The sequence below is a fragment of the Phytophthora parasitica genome (assembly GCF_000247585.1).
Source record: "Phytophthora parasitica INRA-310 unplaced genomic scaffold supercont2.5, whole genome shotgun sequence".
NCBI classification, from domain to species: Eukaryota; Oomycota; class Peronosporomycetes; order Peronosporales; family Peronosporaceae; genus Phytophthora; species Phytophthora nicotianae.
This window is the reverse complement of record NW_008648991.1, coordinates 1,845,838-1,863,238: the sequence shown is the minus strand read 5'-3', so window position 1 is coordinate 1,863,238 and position 17,401 is coordinate 1,845,838. Positions and strand designations below refer to the sequence as shown.

General features: G+C 50.6%; 10 protein-coding genes across 11 annotated transcripts; 7 read left to right on the top strand and 3 right to left on the bottom strand.

Annotated features, from left to right (window-relative positions):
* Positions 1-689: 689 nt before the first annotated feature.
* On the bottom strand, positions 690-2,948 carry PPTG_04927. 2 transcript variants are annotated; one of them, XM_008897271.1, is made up of 7 exons: positions 2,895-2,948; positions 2,216-2,825; positions 2,025-2,143; positions 1,872-1,956; positions 1,536-1,810; positions 1,357-1,456; positions 690-1,290 (listed from the first exon to the last, which is right to left on the bottom strand). In XM_008897271.1, the coding sequence occupies exons 1-7, from the start codon at positions 2,918-2,920 to the stop codon at positions 865-867; spliced, it is 1,641 nt and encodes a 546-aa protein (XP_008895519.1). In that variant the 5' UTR covers positions 2,921-2,948; the 3' UTR covers positions 690-864. The 2 variants fall into 2 exon arrangements, with proteins under 2 accessions (XP_008895519.1, XP_008895520.1); XM_008897272.1 differs by having other exon boundaries at positions 690-1,456.
* Positions 2,949-3,125: 177 nt separating this feature from the next.
* On the top strand, positions 3,126-4,002 carry PPTG_04926 (hypothetical protein). The gene is made up of 3 exons (XM_008897270.1): positions 3,126-3,234; positions 3,314-3,686; positions 3,758-4,002. The coding sequence occupies exons 2-3, from the start codon at positions 3,314-3,316 to the stop codon at positions 3,802-3,804; spliced, it is 420 nt and encodes a 139-aa protein (XP_008895518.1). The 5' UTR covers positions 3,126-3,234; the 3' UTR covers positions 3,805-4,002.
* A 27-nt stretch (positions 4,003-4,029) lies between these two features.
* Positions 4,030-6,750, top strand: PPTG_04925 (hypothetical protein; the record flags this gene model as incomplete). Its single annotated transcript, XM_008897269.1, has 6 exons — positions 4,030-4,791; positions 4,863-6,212; positions 6,278-6,340; positions 6,405-6,500; positions 6,573-6,679; positions 6,744-6,750. 6 exons carry the CDS (start codon positions 4,030-4,032, stop codon positions 6,748-6,750), a joined length of 2,385 nt encoding a protein of 794 aa, XP_008895517.1.
* PPTG_04924 (hypothetical protein) lies at positions 5,128-7,367 on the bottom strand. Its single transcript, XM_008897268.1, has 2 exons — positions 6,386-7,367; positions 5,128-6,318 (listed from the first exon to the last, which is right to left on the bottom strand). Exon 1 carries the CDS (start codon positions 7,356-7,358, stop codon positions 7,026-7,028), a length of 333 nt encoding a protein of 110 aa, XP_008895516.1. The 5' UTR covers positions 7,359-7,367; the 3' UTR covers positions 5,128-6,318; positions 6,386-7,025.
* Positions 7,368-7,595: 228 nt separating this feature from the next.
* PPTG_04923 (ribokinase) lies at positions 7,596-8,896 on the top strand. Its single transcript, XM_008897267.1, has one exon. The coding sequence runs from the start codon at positions 7,614-7,616 to the stop codon at positions 8,676-8,678; it is 1,065 nt and encodes a 354-aa protein (XP_008895515.1). The 5' UTR covers positions 7,596-7,613; the 3' UTR covers positions 8,679-8,896.
* On the bottom strand, positions 8,891-11,902 carry PPTG_04921 (hypothetical protein). Its single transcript, XM_008897265.1, has 2 exons — positions 11,205-11,902; positions 8,891-11,123 (listed from the first exon to the last, which is right to left on the bottom strand). Exons 1-2 carry the CDS (start codon positions 11,882-11,884, stop codon positions 10,178-10,180), a joined length of 1,626 nt encoding a protein of 541 aa, XP_008895513.1. The 5' UTR covers positions 11,885-11,902; the 3' UTR covers positions 8,891-10,177.
* On the top strand, positions 9,072-10,105 carry PPTG_04922 (ribokinase; the record flags this gene model as incomplete). The annotated part of the gene is made up of 1 exon (XM_008897266.1): positions 9,072-10,105. Exon 1 carries the CDS (start codon positions 9,107-9,109, stop codon positions 10,103-10,105), a length of 999 nt encoding a protein of 332 aa, XP_008895514.1. The 5' UTR covers positions 9,072-9,106.
* Positions 11,903-12,848: 946 nt separating the features above from the next.
* Positions 12,849-14,445, top strand: PPTG_04920 (hypothetical protein). The gene has a single exon (XM_008897264.1). The coding sequence runs from the start codon at positions 13,108-13,110 to the stop codon at positions 14,290-14,292; it is 1,185 nt and encodes a 394-aa protein (XP_008895512.1). The 5' UTR covers positions 12,849-13,107; the 3' UTR covers positions 14,293-14,445.
* A 34-nt stretch (positions 14,446-14,479) lies between these two features.
* Positions 14,480-15,771, top strand: PPTG_04919 (hypothetical protein). Its single transcript, XM_008897263.1, has 3 exons — positions 14,480-14,771; positions 14,844-14,912; positions 14,984-15,771. The coding sequence occupies exons 1-3, from the start codon at positions 14,561-14,563 to the stop codon at positions 15,700-15,702; spliced, it is 999 nt and encodes a 332-aa protein (XP_008895511.1). The 5' UTR covers positions 14,480-14,560; the 3' UTR covers positions 15,703-15,771.
* Positions 15,772-15,867: 96 nt separating this feature from the next.
* PPTG_04918 (hypothetical protein) lies at positions 15,868-17,013 on the top strand (the record flags this gene model as incomplete). Its single annotated transcript, XM_008897262.1, has 3 exons — positions 15,868-16,078; positions 16,155-16,223; positions 16,295-17,013. The coding sequence occupies 3 exons, from the start codon at positions 15,868-15,870 to the stop codon at positions 17,011-17,013; spliced, it is 999 nt and encodes a 332-aa protein (XP_008895510.1).
* Between the last annotated feature and the right edge of the window lie 388 nt (positions 17,014-17,401).

Genomic DNA, 17,401 nt, shown 5'->3' with positions numbered 1-17,401 from the left:
AACCGCCAGAGATCGAATTGTACTTGTCCAATTGTCGTTTTTGCCCGTCCTCATCCAGTTCAGTTGATTAGAAAAAGCCCACGCAAGAACCATTGTGTGCAAATGGCAATATCGGACCAAGAAGCACACAAACCATTGCCAAGGACCCAGCAACCACGCAAAATCGTTGCACTCTAACGTGAAGCGAGTAGGTGGAGTGGGCAACTTCATCCGTAAGCGCAGTTTTCAGGTCCGACTCGTTCTTGGATTCCTTCGTGTTCGATATTGCTCCATCGTTCAACTTCGCAAAATCAACGATGATATGGTAACGCGCTCGCCATCCTACAGCTGCAAGAACTACGTAAAACTCAAACAGTTTAGCCACAGCTCTCATCAATTGTAGCCATCGTCACCAGTAGGACGAATCGATCAGCTGTACCCAAATTGCAGGCTCCACTCTATCGCCCCCATCATTAGGTATGATTCGAAATCTACGAGTCAAACTGATATTAGGTTATCGAAGCTGCTTGTTCATGCATCTCTGGCTACATTATAGCCTAGGATGGAAGTGGTGACAACTCAGTGTTTTTTTCTTTATCGCAGTTCTGGCGCGCATCATTCACCGACTACACATTTTCGTTGTGCCTTACCTTAAGTGCATCCAACGAATGGCGTTTTTTTGCCATGTTACCAGCGACAATATCTCATAGCAGCGCTTTTTCAAGTCAAGGATGTATAATTTACCCATCAAACCTTCAAGTTTTAGCAATCAAGTTCTACCACTACCGTAGCGTCTATCGTTGGTATAAAAACAAAGTTGTAGAGCTGAAGCCGCTATTGTAAGCCATGCACTTCATTTCTAGCGAAAATCTATCATGCGAACCCTCATCTTTCAGTTGCGTACACACGTGCAGGAACTAGATCACCAAAACTAGCTCGCTGTTCGAGAGCATTCGCCACCTGCAGCAAACGCTCCTCCGTCTTGCGACCACCCATAAGCTGCAGTCCGAGTGGGTAGTCACTATCCCTCGTCAGTGCTGCCGGAATAGAGATGGCAGGAACACCAGCCATATTCGCCGGCACGGTCATGACGTCGTTGAGGTACATGCTGACCGGATCTTCCTTCGCCTGTTTGTTCTGGACAGGGAATGGACCTGAGGGAGTCGTTGGAGTCAGCAACACATCGACACCTTGCTCTTCGAAAACTCGCTGGAAATCCTGTCGGATACGTTGGCGTAAAATCACGCCTCGTTCATAGTAGTCACTCATGGCTCCAGCGGACAGGACGAAGGTGCCGGATAGGATACGGCGCTACAGTGGAAATCAGCCACATCTTTAGTTTATCATCCCATAATGAGAACCTCAATAATTTTCTACCTTCACTTCTTCTCCAAACCCCTCCGATCGTGTTCTGCAATACAAGTCATGGAGGGCATCAGATTGATCCTCTTGCGTCTCCAATGCGATGTCCTTGGCCCTATTGGAAAAATACAGTCAGACGCCCATCAACTTGATGATCAAGTGCAAGTACAGTAAATCAGCGTACAGCAGCGTACCTGTAGCCGTAGCGAACGCCGTCATAGCGAGACAGGTTGGAAGATGCCTCAGCACAAGCCAGGATATAGTACGCTGGGATGCACAGCTTTGTCGTCGGAAGCGACACACTAACAACCTGAGCCCCTGCACCACGAAGCCATGCGACACCGTTATTCCATACGCTCAGGATTTCCTCGGGCAGCTCTTTAACGAAGTATTCTGCGGGAACGCCAACTCGAACACCAGTGAGGTCGACTTGTTTGGATTGCTGTGATGTCTCCACTGTGTTTGAGCACTACAACGCACAAGATTACTAACTAGAACTCCATTGTGAATGCCAGATAACCGCAACTTACCCAGTTTTCAGGCAGCTCGTCAGTCATGCAAGTCGAATCCATGTGATCAGGGCCAGCAATAGCTTGCAAGACAACGGCGGCATCCCTATCGCACCACAAGCATCATTAACGTAAATCCTTACATGTAATCTGCTTTCGTTACAATGCACTCACCCGACAGATCTGGCAAAAACTCCCGGCGTATCCAGCGAGCTCGCGTACGAAATCATGCCATGACGCGACACACGTCCGTACGACGGCTTCAGGCCGACAACACCGCAATACGCAGCAGGCTACCACAAGAAAAAGCCACACAGCTCGTGAGACTCTTTCCACCAATTTCCATCTCTTCACACGTCGCTCACCTGGCGTACCGACCCTCCCGTATCCGATCCCAGCGCTGCAAAACAGCACCCCGACGCCACCGCTGCTGCACTGCCACCAGAACTCCCACCGGCCACAACTGCGTTGTCACCGAGATCCTTGGACCACGGGTTAATGGTGGCTCCGAACTTGGAATAGATTGTACCGGAGCCCATGGCAAACTCGTCCATGTTGAGCTTTCCGAGCGGCACGGCGCCCTGGTCCAGCAGTCGCTGAGTCGCTGTCGACTCGTATGGAGACAAAAAGTTCTCTAATATCTTGGAGGAGGCTGTGGTGGGCACATTCTCCATGCAAAAGAGGTCCTTGACACCAACAGGGATACCGTCTAGGAGACCCAGCGAATGACCAGCTGCACGTCGCTCGTCCGACGCCTTGGCCAACTGTAGCGCACGCTCGAAGTCCGTGGATACGAACATATTGAAAGCACGCGTCTTCTCCACTTGATCGATGCAGGCCTGCGTAAGCTCCACGGCCGAGACATCACCCGAGTCGAGAGCCTTTGCCGCAGTCAGCAGCGACTTGCTGCACCAGTCGCTGACGTTACGGGAGATTGATATTTGCCATGCCGACTTGGCCACTTGCGCGGCAGAGCTGTGGTAACATAACAGGGTTAGAACGGGGTCTTAACTGTTGCTGTTAATCGCCACGAACAGCACGCACCGCCGCGAGACACACATGCGCATCATGACCGCACAAATGGTGTTATGACATCCTACCAGTTATCATATGAAATATGGCAGGTATTTTTTTTTATATGCTCCCATTTTGGTATGCTTCGCCGAACGACAAAACGTGCTGATTTTTGCATCTACTTTTTACGTGTAAGAAGTGGCTTGTTTTTAGCTAATCAAATCATTTTTACGCACAAACTTTTGGCCAATCCTCATGAAGCCCCTATTCTGGTTGGCCTTGGGCGAATCGATTGGTCGAGCGTCTCGCTGAGCTTGCCGACGCCGCCAGTCTCCGCCATCCCATTATTTCCATCGAAGAAGCGGAAAAGGTTTGCTTTATGACAATGACAGCCCGCAATAACCAAGCAGGCAATGACAAACTAACCTGATGATGTGGTAATCGTTCAGATGTCGAGCGATACCCTTACGTGGCTGCTGACCAAGAACACCTCGTCCTTCCTCGTGAAGCGCAATGGCAACGAGTTTGCCCGCGAGAAGTTCAACCTGCTGAACCGCAACTGCCGCAAGTACTCTGGTCTGGCCTCCACCAAGGCCGTGGACATCTCGCTCGCGGACAAGAAGGTGACGCTCACCACCAAGATCGAGAAGGCCTCCAAGAAGCCCGTCAAGGCTGAGAACGCCGTGCCCCTCCGTAAGGGTGCTCGCGGTGGTGCCAATACTATCCGCGCCAACATCTCGCGCAACTACTACCGTCGCGACCTGAAGAAGGCCGCTCTGGCCAAGTGGTCGCGTCTGTCCACGGTCGCCAAGGTCGAGAAGGGTGCGTTGCTACAGACTTTATTACAGAAATATTCAGGTTCAGGTGGCTCAATTATTTTGCATATTTTACAGGTGTCCTCCAGAAGAAGGCCATCCGCAGCCGTCGCATCAAGGCGTAAGCGATTGGATCTGTCGTCAGCCGCTCTTGGGCACGTTGGGAATAATGACAGGGAATAGAAGTGCAGGTCTGCGACCAGAGCTTTTGCTCCCGTGAAATGTACGAGCTCTCCAGAGGGTCTTCTATCGTCCTCTAGTGTTTTTGTGTTTTTCTTGTTGGTGTGTTGTTGGCGTGGATACAGCAGATCTCGAACAGCCACCAGTCACAGAGCAAGAGTCGCTTGGAGATGCCATATTTACGGCCGCTGGAGCTCGACAGTAGGCACGAGCTACGCAGCTCCAAGACTCTCATCGGCTCAGGGACGTCGACCTGCGACTTAGTGATCTCTGGCGATAATATCCTGGAGCTCCATGCATTACTCAACTTGTCTACAGACAAGGCGTCGGCCACGTTGGTGCCGTTCTCGACTACATCAGCTGGCGCCTGCTACGTGAACGACGTTGTTGTGCCTCGAGAAGGAACTGTCGTCGTGCATGGAGACCGTGTGGCCTTTGGGAACCCACGCAACGTCTTCGTGTTTGAGCTCATGCCTCATCCACACATCACTGCTGTATCGCAGCGGTCGATTGAAACGGAGAAGTCCGTTCAGCATTCAACCGACCAGGCTGGTGGCAACCAAGCATTTCGAAAAGCGTTAGATACCTTACGAGGGGATCGTAGAACATCTACTGTCAATGCATCTGTCGCTGCTTCCATTCAAAACAATTTACAGGCAGCAAGGAGTCGCAGCAGTGTATCTTCCTTTGCTGACTCTACAGCACCGTCACTAAAGTGCAAGGAACAGCTTAGCAAGTTCTTACTAGAGGCTTCAACTGATTCGTTGCTAAGTGACTACGTCGAACGCAAACTCAATCAACGGCGCAGTAGGCAGTCTTCTACTGCGAGCTCTAGACGAGTCTCGAGCGGTGTCCAGCAGTCAAGAGTGCAACGTAATTTGGTAGAAGTGGAAAAGCTACGGCTTTCGCAGCGAATTCGCGAAGTAAATGATGTAAGTTGGGCGCGGATAAAGGCTGTGATCACTGTCATTTACTGTTGTGTTTGATGGTGTTTCTTGGGCAGGTTCTAAATGGGGACATGGAATTTCAAGAGAGCTACTTAACGCCATCGTCGATAAGTCGAAAACCACGTGGGGTGATCACCAGTAACATGCTTTCAAATCGTGGAGAGTCCAGGAGTGACGAGGACAGTTATGAAGACGAAGACGACGAGCTGCCAGTTATGATAGAGAGGGTTAAATCTCCTACACCGGCGAATCTCTCAGCTTCGATTATGACGGAGCATTCGGATCAAGAAAACGTCTCAAATCCACCAAGTCAAGAAGAAGGTGGAGCGGAAAGAGAACAGCTTGAACACTCGCTTAGAAGTATGCCGGCATCTGAGACTACTCCGTCGCAACAATTCCCTGACAGTCCAAGCCAATCGTACAGCCCGCCGAAAGTGCACAGCTTCTTTTCCAAGGCGATGGAACTAGGCTTTAACGATCTCACTCGCTCGCACTCACGTCCGATTAATACAGCACGACAAAAAGCTGCGAAAACTGCACTCCAGGAGAAACTCATTAACCAGACGATTCGACGCAAGAAGAACGAAATCATGAGTGAAGTTTTTGTGCGGTGGATACGAGGTCTTCGAATACAGAATCAAAACCGCGAGCGTAAAGCTCGACAGCTTGGCGAAGTACGAAAAGCACTCGGAAAACTGCGTCGTGACCAGTATTTTATTCGCTGGCGAGATTTCGCAAGTTTGAGTAACCAAGTGATAGTTTGCCGGCTAGAGGCATTTCAGCAGCGAAGCAACTATCGACTCACTCGGAAATGCTGGGCAGCTATCCGTCTTCACTGCTTATCGATAAGACAGCGATCAACGCTGTTACGCGGACTGATTGTCAAGAAAGCAGTAGTACAGAACCACAGTACATTTCGACGGTGGCAACAATTCGCCCAGCGTTGCTCCACTCGCAACCAATTGGGTGACATCCAACGTGTTGAACACCTTAAGCTCGATGCTCATCTCGAACGAATGTCGGAGCGCCACTACAATCAAAGAATCTTAAAACCACTGCTTGCTCAGGTATTGCAGAAGTGGAAAATGACAGCAGACCGACACAAAAAGCAGCAGTTGATATTGCTGAGAGTGCTTGTTCATGGCACTTTAAAACTCACTGGACGAGCATTGAGAAAGTGGAAAGAGGTTGCAACGATTTCGAGATATTCCATGGACCTGAAGAAACAGACCGAGCAGCAGATTAAGGAATCTACGGATCGTCTAACGAACCAGCACGATCAAGCGCAATTATCGTTGCAGGAAAGCCACGCTCATCAACTCCAGAAGCTCCTGGTCGCAATTGAGGAAAAAGACCGAGAGGTAGAGCAATTGGAGCGACAGCAGCGAGCAGATAACCTCGGAAAGGTGAGTTGGCGCGACAGAAAGTTGGGCTTATTTCAATGTTGTTGCCTAACACCGCATTCACCTAGACTGCAGCGAAGAGAAAATGGGAACAAGAGCTTCGCAAATTCTTTGAAGGCGCAACAATCAAGGTCAGTGTTTCTTGTTCACTGCAAGATATTCTGCCGTTATCTTACATTGTTGAGTCTGCAATAGTGCGATGAAGAAATTGCACAAACCAGTGAGCAGCTCGAGAAGCTGCTTCAAAGTGCTGAAAACGACGTGCTCGGCGCACGGTTTGGTGCTGCACAGGTAGATGATATTGCTGGTAATATGGGCATGTACAGCAGTCCACACTAACTTCTTTCCATCATATATCATCAGTTTCTCGTCGACTCAATACTCCAGCAGAAAATTCGCAACGCCAACGAGAGCACTCGCTTCCAAGAAGCGGTGCGGCCATACATTAAACACGCATCAGCCCACGAAAAGTTTGCACACGACCCCATCTCCGGACTCTCTTCTAACGTTCACTACTTGTACGACATGCTCCAGCAGGTAAACAATTTCTTCGTCTCTGCTTTCCTTTCTGCTCTCCAGTCCAGCTAACATACATCCTTCCATTGCTTTTCAGCGCCTCATGCGACTTCAGCAGCTTCATCATTCGTTAGCGAAACTTGCAGCAGTTTCAGACGCGTCTGGAACGTCTCTGGACCCCGAGCGTCTTCACCATAGCATCTTCCTAGCCGACTCGTTGTTCCATCGCCAACAGGCCCACCTTTCGACCATCATGACGCAGTTTCGTCCACTTGGACGGTCAAAACCTGCAGCTCGTGCCTAGAAATCCAGCAGAAGCTGTGCCAGGATCTGCTCCACGTGCTGTGGCTCGACCTGCTCACTGTCGTCTACCATGGCCTCCATCTGCGCGCGACGTAACGCCTCCACCACAAAGAGCCGCAGCATCTCAGCGCTGAGCTTCACTGCGTCTGTATGGATCTTGCGTACCCGGGAGGCGGCAGCTGCTGCACTGACCAATGGGGCGGAATCAAATAGCTCCTCCTCCTCGCTGCTATCACTAGCCACAGTCTCGGCCGCGCTGGCCGCATTAGCCGCCCACGCGGACTGGAAGAGTTGCTCCACCAGCGCAGGCTTGAAGGTCGGCGGAGCCATGTCGATAAATGTAGGAACTGTGTGGAAGACACCAAAACTGTCACTTTGAAGTTCCCAAACTGTACCGCGGGTACAGTGTACTTCAAATAAAACCATAGGGATTATAGAATGTGAAAGATCCTGATTGTTATAAAATTCAAAACGATCACGTTTGCAAATGAACATAATATCACAGGCTATCTATTTTAAATGAAGCTTTCAGTTAACTGAAATAAATACGCATCCAAGCAGCCTGACCTCAACCACGCTTCATGAATGAGTCATTCATTCAAGCAGTTGACAGCAAGCTGCACAGATCAATTCCCCTGTTCCAGACAAGAGCCCAGCAAGTCGAGTGTAGGAGACGAGATGGCGCAGACACGCAAGCACGTTTTGGTTATTGGCTCCGTGAACGCCGACATCGTCGTAGAGATCAGTCGCCTACCTGTTCGCGGCGAGACGCTGTCCGCATCCAAGGCAGACACGGGCAAGTTCTTCCCGGGTGGCAAGGGCAGCAACCAGGCGGCTGCAGCCGGCAAGATCATCGGCGTTCATCATCCGACACTATGCACCAAGTTTGCTGGCCAATTCGGTAATGACACGCACGGGGAGGCGCTCCAGGTTGCGCTACAAGACGCTGGCGTGGACACGACACTGGCCGGCCACCCGGCTTGTCCATCGGGTCAGGCGTTCGTGTTCGTTTATCCGGATGGCGACAATTCCATCGTCATTGTGGGCGGTGCCAACCGTGCATGGCCGGAGAAGCTTCCTGCCCCTTTGACGGACGCCGTCAAGTCGGCGGCCGTCGTCTTGCTGCAGTGCGAAATCTCCGAGCACATCAATACGTTGGTGGCCAAGACTGCTGCGGAGACCAACGTCCCCGTCATGTGGGACACAGGAGGTGACGATACTCCGATCCCGGCTGAGTTGCTGCCCCTATTGACGTACATTTGCCCCAACGAGACCGAGCTGGCGCGTATGACCAAGCGCGAGGTGAACAACACCGACGAAGCCATAGCCGCCGCGCGGTATCTGCAGGAGCAGGGTGCCAAGAACGTGCTGATCACATTGGGCTCGGGTGGATCTGTCTTCGTTCCTGCTGACGGCTCGGAGATCGTGCGCCAGAAGTGCTTCAAGGTGGAGAAGGTGGTTGACACAACGGGAGCAGGAGACTGCTACCGGGGAGCGTTTGCCGTTGCATTTGCTGAGGGTCGGGAGATGCAGGATTGCATGGCTCGTGCCGCTGCTGCCAGCGCTCTGTGCGTGCAACGACCTGGTGCGCTCCCTAGTCTGCCAACTGGCGTCGAGGTCGTGGCTTTCCTCAACGAGAACGGTTTGTAGTACGTTGACTAGCAGCGTAGAAAGATTACTCGATAGTTTTTGGGTTGGGTTAGATTTACGCACACTCGCGCATTGATTCACAGTTTCTTTCAAGTAGTTTTAAAGTTGCTGCGATAATGTCGTGCATTCTTCACTTTTTTCTCACAACGAAGTTCACATTGTTCAGATCGTCTACACGATGACAGGGTACTTCATTGAATAAGATGAATCATTCGTCGCTAAAGCCGCGCCACATTCTGTGCAAGCCGCTGAAGTCATACCAGTGCCCTGATGCATGTGAAGCGTGATTGAAGTTTGAAATCGTGCCGCTGCTAGACCTCGTTGAAGCACATGGGATAAAATTTATCCTTCTCCTCATTCCAAGATTACCAAGTTCCAGCTAACTAAGCAAATCACTTCTCAAGCCCCGATCAAAACATATTTCAGACATGACGCAGATTCGCCGCCATATCCTCGTCGTCGGCTCTGTAGGAGCAGATATCGTGGTAGCAGTTGACCGTATGCCAACTCGTGGCGAGACTCTGTCTGCCAGCAAGCCCGATACGGGCAATGTTTACCCAGGAGGCAAAGGCAACAACCAAGCTGCTACTATTGCCAAGCTTATTGGGCCAAGTCACCCGACCCTGGTAGCTAAAATGGCTTGTCAATTTGGCAATGACAACCACGGCAAAATGATCAAGGATACGCTGGAATCCGTCGGAGTGGACACGACACTGTGTACGCAAGCAAAATGCTCCTCAGGTCTTGCGTTTGTGTTCGTCTATCCTGATGGAGACAACTCAATCGTGATCGTAAGTGGGGCAAACTCGGCTTGGCCAGAGGAGCTCCCAGCCTCATTGATCGATGCCGTCAAGACTGCAGCCATTGTGCTAGTCCAATGTGAAATTCCTGTTCGAGTTAATGCACTCGTTGCGAAAGCTGCTGCTGAAACCAGTGTACCTGTAATGTGGGACACCGGAGGTGACGACTACCCCATTCCGGCCGATATTCTTCCACTGCTTACGTTCGTGTGCCCGAACGAAACGGAACTTGCTCGCCTGACGAAGCGTGAGGTGGATAGTATTGACGACGCAGTTGCAGCCGCCCGATTCCTACAGGAACAAGGCGCAAAGGACGTGTTGGTGACGCTCGGATCGCTCGGATCCGTGTTTGTCCCTGCTGACGGCTCGGAGGTGCTACGTCAAAGTGCATTTAAAGTTGACAATGTGGTGGATACAACTGGAGCGGGTGACTGCTATCGTGGTGCTTTTGCGGTTGCACTCGCTGAAGGGCGTGCCATGCAGGATTGCATGGTTCGAGCTTCTGTTGCTAGTGCCTTGTGTGTGCAACGAGATGGTGCGCTGCCTAGCTTGCCATCGGCTGATGAGGTAATAGCATTTCTTAAAGCAAATGGTTTGCAGCTGACTCGCGTATCGTCAGCATGCTGACATGAACATGGTGCTTCAGTGTGTTGCGAATATTTACTTTCAGGTTGTAGTCCAATTCCGTATATCATTTCCTTAACAGCTTTCGAGTCTGGAGGCCCAGCGCCTGTCGAAATCCTTTTTGCGCGCTTCTAGTTCGTGTGGAGTTATCTGAAAGACCTCCACCGTCATATTCAGCTGAGGTATCGGGTGTTCTCCCATGTGATCAACCTGAAATCCGTTGCTAATTGAAGAACAATTACTTGATAGCCATTCGGCTACTCGATGCGTCACGCAAATCTGTCCTCCTGCTCCGACATCACCGATTTCACTTGCGATGACTTCAGACAACCCCGTATACGTGATTTTCCCCGTTACCGAGTGAGTATCCTTCACCAATGCACCTTCCGATTCCTGCGCGTCATGGATTCCCATTCGAATCCGTAGACCGCTGAACACAAGTCGATTTGTCTTTGTTTTCTTTCGAGCAGTGGATGGAACGAGGTTATGCAGCTTTTTCGGCCACTGAGCACCGAGCAACTTCATCTGTACCTGAATGCAATATTCAACGGCTTCCTTAATAGTGAAGAAGGCGAGTTGAAAAGCATCGCCAGCAGTGGTGATTTCGTAGCCGCGGAATTGTGCGAGTGACCCGCGAATAATATCCTCATGTATCTCATTCGCGCGACGCATGATGGAACCATCCTCGAAACCCCAAAGCTTAGTAGACGACTCGATATCCGTGAACACGAAGACTGGGTTATCCAGTGGTGGACTGTAACCAGCAGCAGCGTTCGCCATTGCAAGTCCCGGGTCAGACATGTAGAAGGCCTCCACATATTCGTTCGGTACATAGTGACGGAAAGACCTGAAGAAACACTCCTGGCTGAACCCCATTACAATGGACAGCGCGGTACCGGAGTTATGGAACAACAACGTGCTTACACCGATAAACACAGTCGGCATGTGTACTTCGAAGTGGCTGTACAACAATATCAATGAGACGACCTGGTACTGGAACGAGAACGCCATGTACACAATCCTATCGGTAAACAAACAGAAATTCAAAAGAAATTAAGTACGACGCAGGCATGGAGTAAAGCCAGCGTTCCAAGGAGCGTACATGATGCCTTTGATGCGTTTGTAGAGCGGTGACAGCACGATAGATCCACCAATGCTCTCGTAGTTGCGACCAGCAATTTTAAGACTGATGAGAGCATAGATTACGTACACCAGCGTGATGGCCTGCAGCATGTTGCCGCTTATGAGGATTCGATACGATCTGTGGTTGAAGCCCTTGTTGTAGATGGTGTATCCCGATTCGCAGACCAAAAACAGCACGATGAGAATGTGGATCCACTTGCTGAACAATCTCGCAATTTCGTGTTCTCCTCTGGGACCTCGGTCCATGTTCTTGTGAGCGAGTCTTGAGAGCTCGGCGGTCATCGGCAGCATCCAAAGCGAGCACGCGAGCAGCGCCGTGTCCCCCAGTACAGTGGTGCATGAGAGCAATGGCGACGTCATTTCGGACGACTGCGCCACTCCTAACAGGCCCAAAACGTCGTCATAATTTGCATCGATACCAGAATTCGAGTCGATTAATGGGCCGGAGAGGAACGCATCCAGAAAGAAGACGCCGCGGAAGAACGACCATAGCCACGAGTAGAAGAAGAAATAGAATATGATGAAGTGCACTGCGGATTTGTGCAGCTCTGCGTGGCGGTGGATTCCAGCTGCTATAAAGCAGGATGCCATGCTCGACACAAGCAGCGAGACTGCGTACAGCAGACTCCACACCCGCATCAGTGTGAGGTTGCTACGAGAAATATCGGAATGAGGTGGAACAGAGTTACACTCAAGTAGACGCAAGGGACGTGCCAACCCAACATGTCAAGAGCGTTGTCCTGAAGCAGTGACAGGAGTCGGAGGATTAAACTTGAAATCAGTATTGCCGAAGTTGAAGTGCAGATCATGGAAAACTTAAGGAAGTCGACGTATCTTGAAAAGGTATCACCATTGGAAACATGATGTTGATAAAAACCGGAGTTCACAGCGATGGCTTCTTGGAAAAAATCATGCTCATTTCTGCTGCTTGAGGCACAAGGTACGCAAGGATTCATTAGGGTAAGTTGAAAGCACCGCTTGTTGATATTTTGCATTACACAGCACTAAACGGAACGCGTGTGCGCTGCAATTCTCAGCTCCATTCAGGTGCAGATCTCACCCTGAAGATGTCGTGCAACACAATTGCCGACCGCTATAGTGAAAGTCCAAAGATTTCGCTGTTTATACCGCAAAAAAAAAAAAAAAAAAAACACGATGCAGGAAGGCTTTGGTTCAGTGACCCGAAAGCTTGCAACCACACATTCCATTGCAACGGTGATACTACAGCTTAAGTGTGTTCAAAGATGTATATGCACACCGCAATTTCTTCAGCTTCAACTTCAGATCAGTAGGGTGTGTCCACAGCGGCATATATATGTAGGAGATGTAGAAGAGTATTGATACGTTTAAAAGGTATCAGCAGTTCAATTATCATCTGCCACATATATTCCGCCCCGCATGGTTTGTTGGCGACTTCTGAAGTTGCGGCGCTTCTGATCCGATTCACTAGAGAAACGCCTCGAGGTACACGCCTTCCTGCATCTTTCCAGCGAGTAGATGGATATCCACACGAAAAGTTGGAAGTATTTTCTTTCTTCTGCGAAACTCACGCCCACTGTAGACAACATTTTAGGCCCATGCACAAACGAAGTGCGACTCTGACCCCAAAGAGAGTTCATTGGTGTAAACTCGACACCACGAAGCAAACGCTCTGAAATAATGCTCCATAGTATGGAGTCCGACATCTGTGCTTGCGCATCCAGGCCACTTGGTCATGAATATTGCGACTGCTGCAATCGAACGGTATAGCCCAATGGTAACTCCGCCAAATGAAAGCAGTGAGAACACAAAATCGCGTTGTGTTGATGAGGGTAACTCCAAAACTTGCTACTTGAGCAACACGTTGGTCCATTTTACGCATCATGAAGGTCTCAATGCCAGCTTTTCTTGCGGCGGTGATACCGACTGCTCAAGGCATGTTCCGATTCGACTGTTTCAACAACCTTGTGGTGGACCGAGTCGATCCGATCGTGAACCCCAGCGAGGCTTCTGGTCATTTGCACGCCGTCAGCGGTGGGAACGGCTTTAGCATGAACGCCGACGGTGCAGCTATGAAGGCATCCACATGCACCTCGTGCCCCATTGGGGCCGATTTGAGCGCTTACTGGGTCCCACAACTTTATGTCAAGTTCAAGAATGGCACCGGATATGGTCTGGTGGAAAGCCACCAGATCGTCTACTACGAGTCACGTCCGATGGGAGACGAAAAAGTTATCGCATTTCCTGATGGTCTCAAAATGCTCGCTGGCAATCCAACGCTGCGTGAGAAGGGCGATTCCACCGAGGAGAAGGCCATTACCTGGGTATGCCTCGACTACGACAACCCGCACCCAGAGCAACAAGGCATCCCCAACTTTAAATGCCCCAATGGCCTGCGCGGACAAGTGAACTTCCCCATGTGTTGGAATGGCGTCGATCTCGACTCGCTGGACCACAAGTCTCACGTGGCCTACGCTACAGGGCTCGACGGAGGCTCCTGCCCTGATGGTTGGAAGAAAATGGTCAAAATCTTCTATGAGGCCTTCTACAACGTTGCCCAGTACGACGACGAATGGGACGGTGATCAGCACCCCTTTGTGCTCGCTAACGGCGACCGCACTGGCTTTGGTTTCCACGGTGATTTCCTCAACGGATGGGATATCGACGTCCTTCAGGCTGCTGTGGATCAATGCGCTAGCAAGAATTATTTCAATTCCGGCGAATGTGCCCCTCTTTCCGCCTCGTTCAGCGACAAGGCCCCCGAAGCGCGGTGCACGACCCAGTCGGAGATCGTGGAGGACATTATGACCGTGGCGAAGCTCCCTGGTAATAACCCCGTTGATGATGAAATTGCAGAACCTGCTAGCAACCAAACATCGTCATTCTCAAACTCAACATTCTCCTCGGGATCTGCTCGTTCAGCTGAGATCAACGCGGAATCAGCAAACACAGAGGATTCCGTCGCAGGTGAAGCTGACAATAATGCAAGGGCTACTCCGATCGAGTCACCATCATCACGCAGATCTGTCAATTGTAAAGCCACGATGACTAAGAACCGCAGTGGGTAACGTTGTTCAGTCTGTGGCGTACGTGTTGTAGTGTAGCAGGTCTCTCCGTGCTTTAAGTCAATGTTGTCTTCATCTTGTCCGTCTCACCGAATCAAAAGTGCATCTTAGCTCTCGTCATACGAAATGAATACGAAAACATAAGTTAAAGTGCCAACCAGATCGAAAGCTCACTTCGCGTCAGGCATATCAAGGAGTCCACCCACTCTCCACGCACGGAAAAGCCCTCACCAAGAGATCATTCCAAAATTGGCACGACTACCAAGATACTATGCCTTCCTACCGCCGAATTCAAGTGCACACATACTCGACTGACTTCAACAAGGCAACGGAGATTGTTGTTGAGCCAGAGCTGCCAACGGCTGGCCCAGGTAACATTGTCGTGGAGAACCGCTTCTTGGGGATCAATGCTACAGACGTGAACATCACCAACGGAGGCTACGGACGCACCACACTCCCTGTAAAATGTGGCCTTGAAGCAGGTCCGTAGCAGCGACTGCAGTTCCCTGGTTTGAAAGTGAATGAGTTAATTCTTTGTGAGTTTGTATATGCAGCGGGAGTTGTTGTTGATGTGGGTGAAGGTGTGAGCGATATCAATGTCGGAGACAACGTCGCGTACTCGTGTAAGTTTACTTACGTCCTGTTCATCGACATCTACAAAGTATTGTGCTAACTACTATGGCTTCTACTCCAGCCATCGGAGCCTTCTCCGAGTATCTTGAAGTCCCCGCCTCGAAGATAATCAAATCCCCCGAGCTGTCCCCCGCTCTAGTTCCTCTCACTGTGTGTGCAGTGTCCGCCTCTCTCGCTCTCGAGAAGGCAGGACAAATGAAGTCCAACGAAACGGTCTTCGTGTCTGCCGCTGCTGGAGCCACTGGTCAATTCGCTGTCCAACTTGCCAAGCTTGCCGGCAACCACGTCATTGGCGCCTGTAGTTCGGATGAAAAGGTCGAGTATCTCAAGTCACTCGGGGTTGACCGCCCTATCAACTACAAGAAGGAGGATCTCAACGCCGTGCTCAAGAAGGAATATCCGAGCGGTATTGATCTCGCCTTTGAAGGCGTCGGGGGCGACATGTTCAAGGCTGTCCTGGACAACATCGCCATATTCGGCCGCATTATCGTCTTCGGCAACTGCTCCCACTACCACGGCGACGCTGGCAACGACCCTCAATACGGTTACCAGCAGAACCGCAAGATGCAATTGCGCTCGGCCTCGCTCCGTGGCTTCCAACGACGCCATCACCCGAAGGACGAACCTGAACACCTCAAGCGTCTCGTGAAGTTAGTTCAGGAGGGCAAACTGAAGGCAGGCGTTGACCCCACCGTGTTCAAAGGCTTTGAGGGTATCCCAAAGGCTCTCGAGCGTCTGTATGCTCAGAAGAACATTGGCAAACTCATCGTCCGGCTGTAGATCGGGGTAATCGCAACTTGAAGTGAGCCCATTTTGCTAGTCAATCAAACCCATTCACCTTCTTTCTCAATTTTTTGATTTGTAATCGTCTCACACGTCGCATATTTTCATCATTTCGATAAAGGAGCTCACAAAACTATCGACACCATTCTGCCCAAGTCGAAGATGCCATCGTTCCGCCGCATCCAAGTGCACACGTGGTCCACGAACTTCCGCAAGGCCACGAAGATTGTGGTCGACCAGGAGCTGCCTAAGCCCACGGCTGGCAACGTGGTGGTTAAGAACCACTTCTTGGGAATCAACGCCACGGACATCAACATTACGAACGGAGGCTACGGTCGCACGTCGCTCCCCATTAACTGCGGACTCGAAGGAGGTCGCTTACATTACAAAGTCCACTACTACTGTAAAAACTACAAGATATACTAACGTAATTATTATGATGGATGCAGTGGGCGTCGTGGAATCGGTTGCTGAGGGTGTGACTGACATCAGCGTCGGCGAGACCGTCGCCTACCAACGTAAGCTCAACACCCCTACACTACTCCTCAGCTAACACTCTAACCTTGTAATCTTTCGTTACTTGATCCAGATCTGGGAGCCTTTGCTGAGTACACGGAAGTCCCGACGGCCAAGATCGTCAAAACGCCGGAGTTATCTCCGTCTGTGATCCCGCTCACGGTCTGCGGTGTGTCCGCGTCGCTCGCTCTCGAGAGGGCAGGTGAAATGAAGTCCAATGAAACAGTCTTCGTGTCTGCCGCTGCGGGCGCTACTGGACAGTTCGTTGTGCAGCTGGCTAAGCTGGCTGGTAACCACGTTATTGGTGCGTGCAGCTCGGACGAGAAGGTGGAGTATCTGAAGTCTCTAGGTGTTGACCGCCCCATCAACTACAAGAAGGAGGATCTGAATGAAGTACTCAAGAAAGAGTACCCGGAAGGTATCAACCTTGCGTTCGAGAGTGTGGGTGGAGAGTTGTTTAAGGCAGTACTGGACAACATCGCGATCTTTGGGCGCATTATTGTGTTCGGAAATGTGTCGCACTACCACGGCGACGCTGGCATGGACCCGCAGTACGGATACCAGCAGAACCGTAAGATGCAACTCCGTTCCGCTTCACTGCATGGTTTCTTGCTCTTCCACCATGCTCAGCACGTCCCGGAGCACCTGCAGCATCTGCTGACTTTGATAAAGGAAGGTAAACTGAAAGCTGGTATTGATCCCACCAATTTCCGCGGATTAGAGAGCATTCCGGATGCAATCGACCGCTTGTATGCGCAGAAGAACATCGGCAAGCTTGTTATCAGGTTGTGATCAGTGTCTACTGGAATGACAGTTGAATAATTTCGGTATTGGGGTGAGCGGTTCTCAAGCATGCATCTTGCAAGTTTGGACTACTTGAGTAAGTAAATGTTAGCTTTCTCCTTCAATATCAACGAAATGCGGGAAGGGCTTCGGTTTGGACTCACTGTTCCTTGCTGTTTGGTGTACTGGAGATTGTTAGACAAACTCGATGTTCAATCTTTCCACTTTGCTTCCCACCAACTTTGGTATTTGCAGCACTTTCAACACAGTCAACCGAAGCAGCAATTTCAGAAGTGGTGGTAACCAGAAAAATGGTTCGAAGTTCAAGGTTAACGTAACGTTAGAATTCACTTGCATGCCTATCGCGACAGCTTGAAAACTTCAATTACGCAAATTC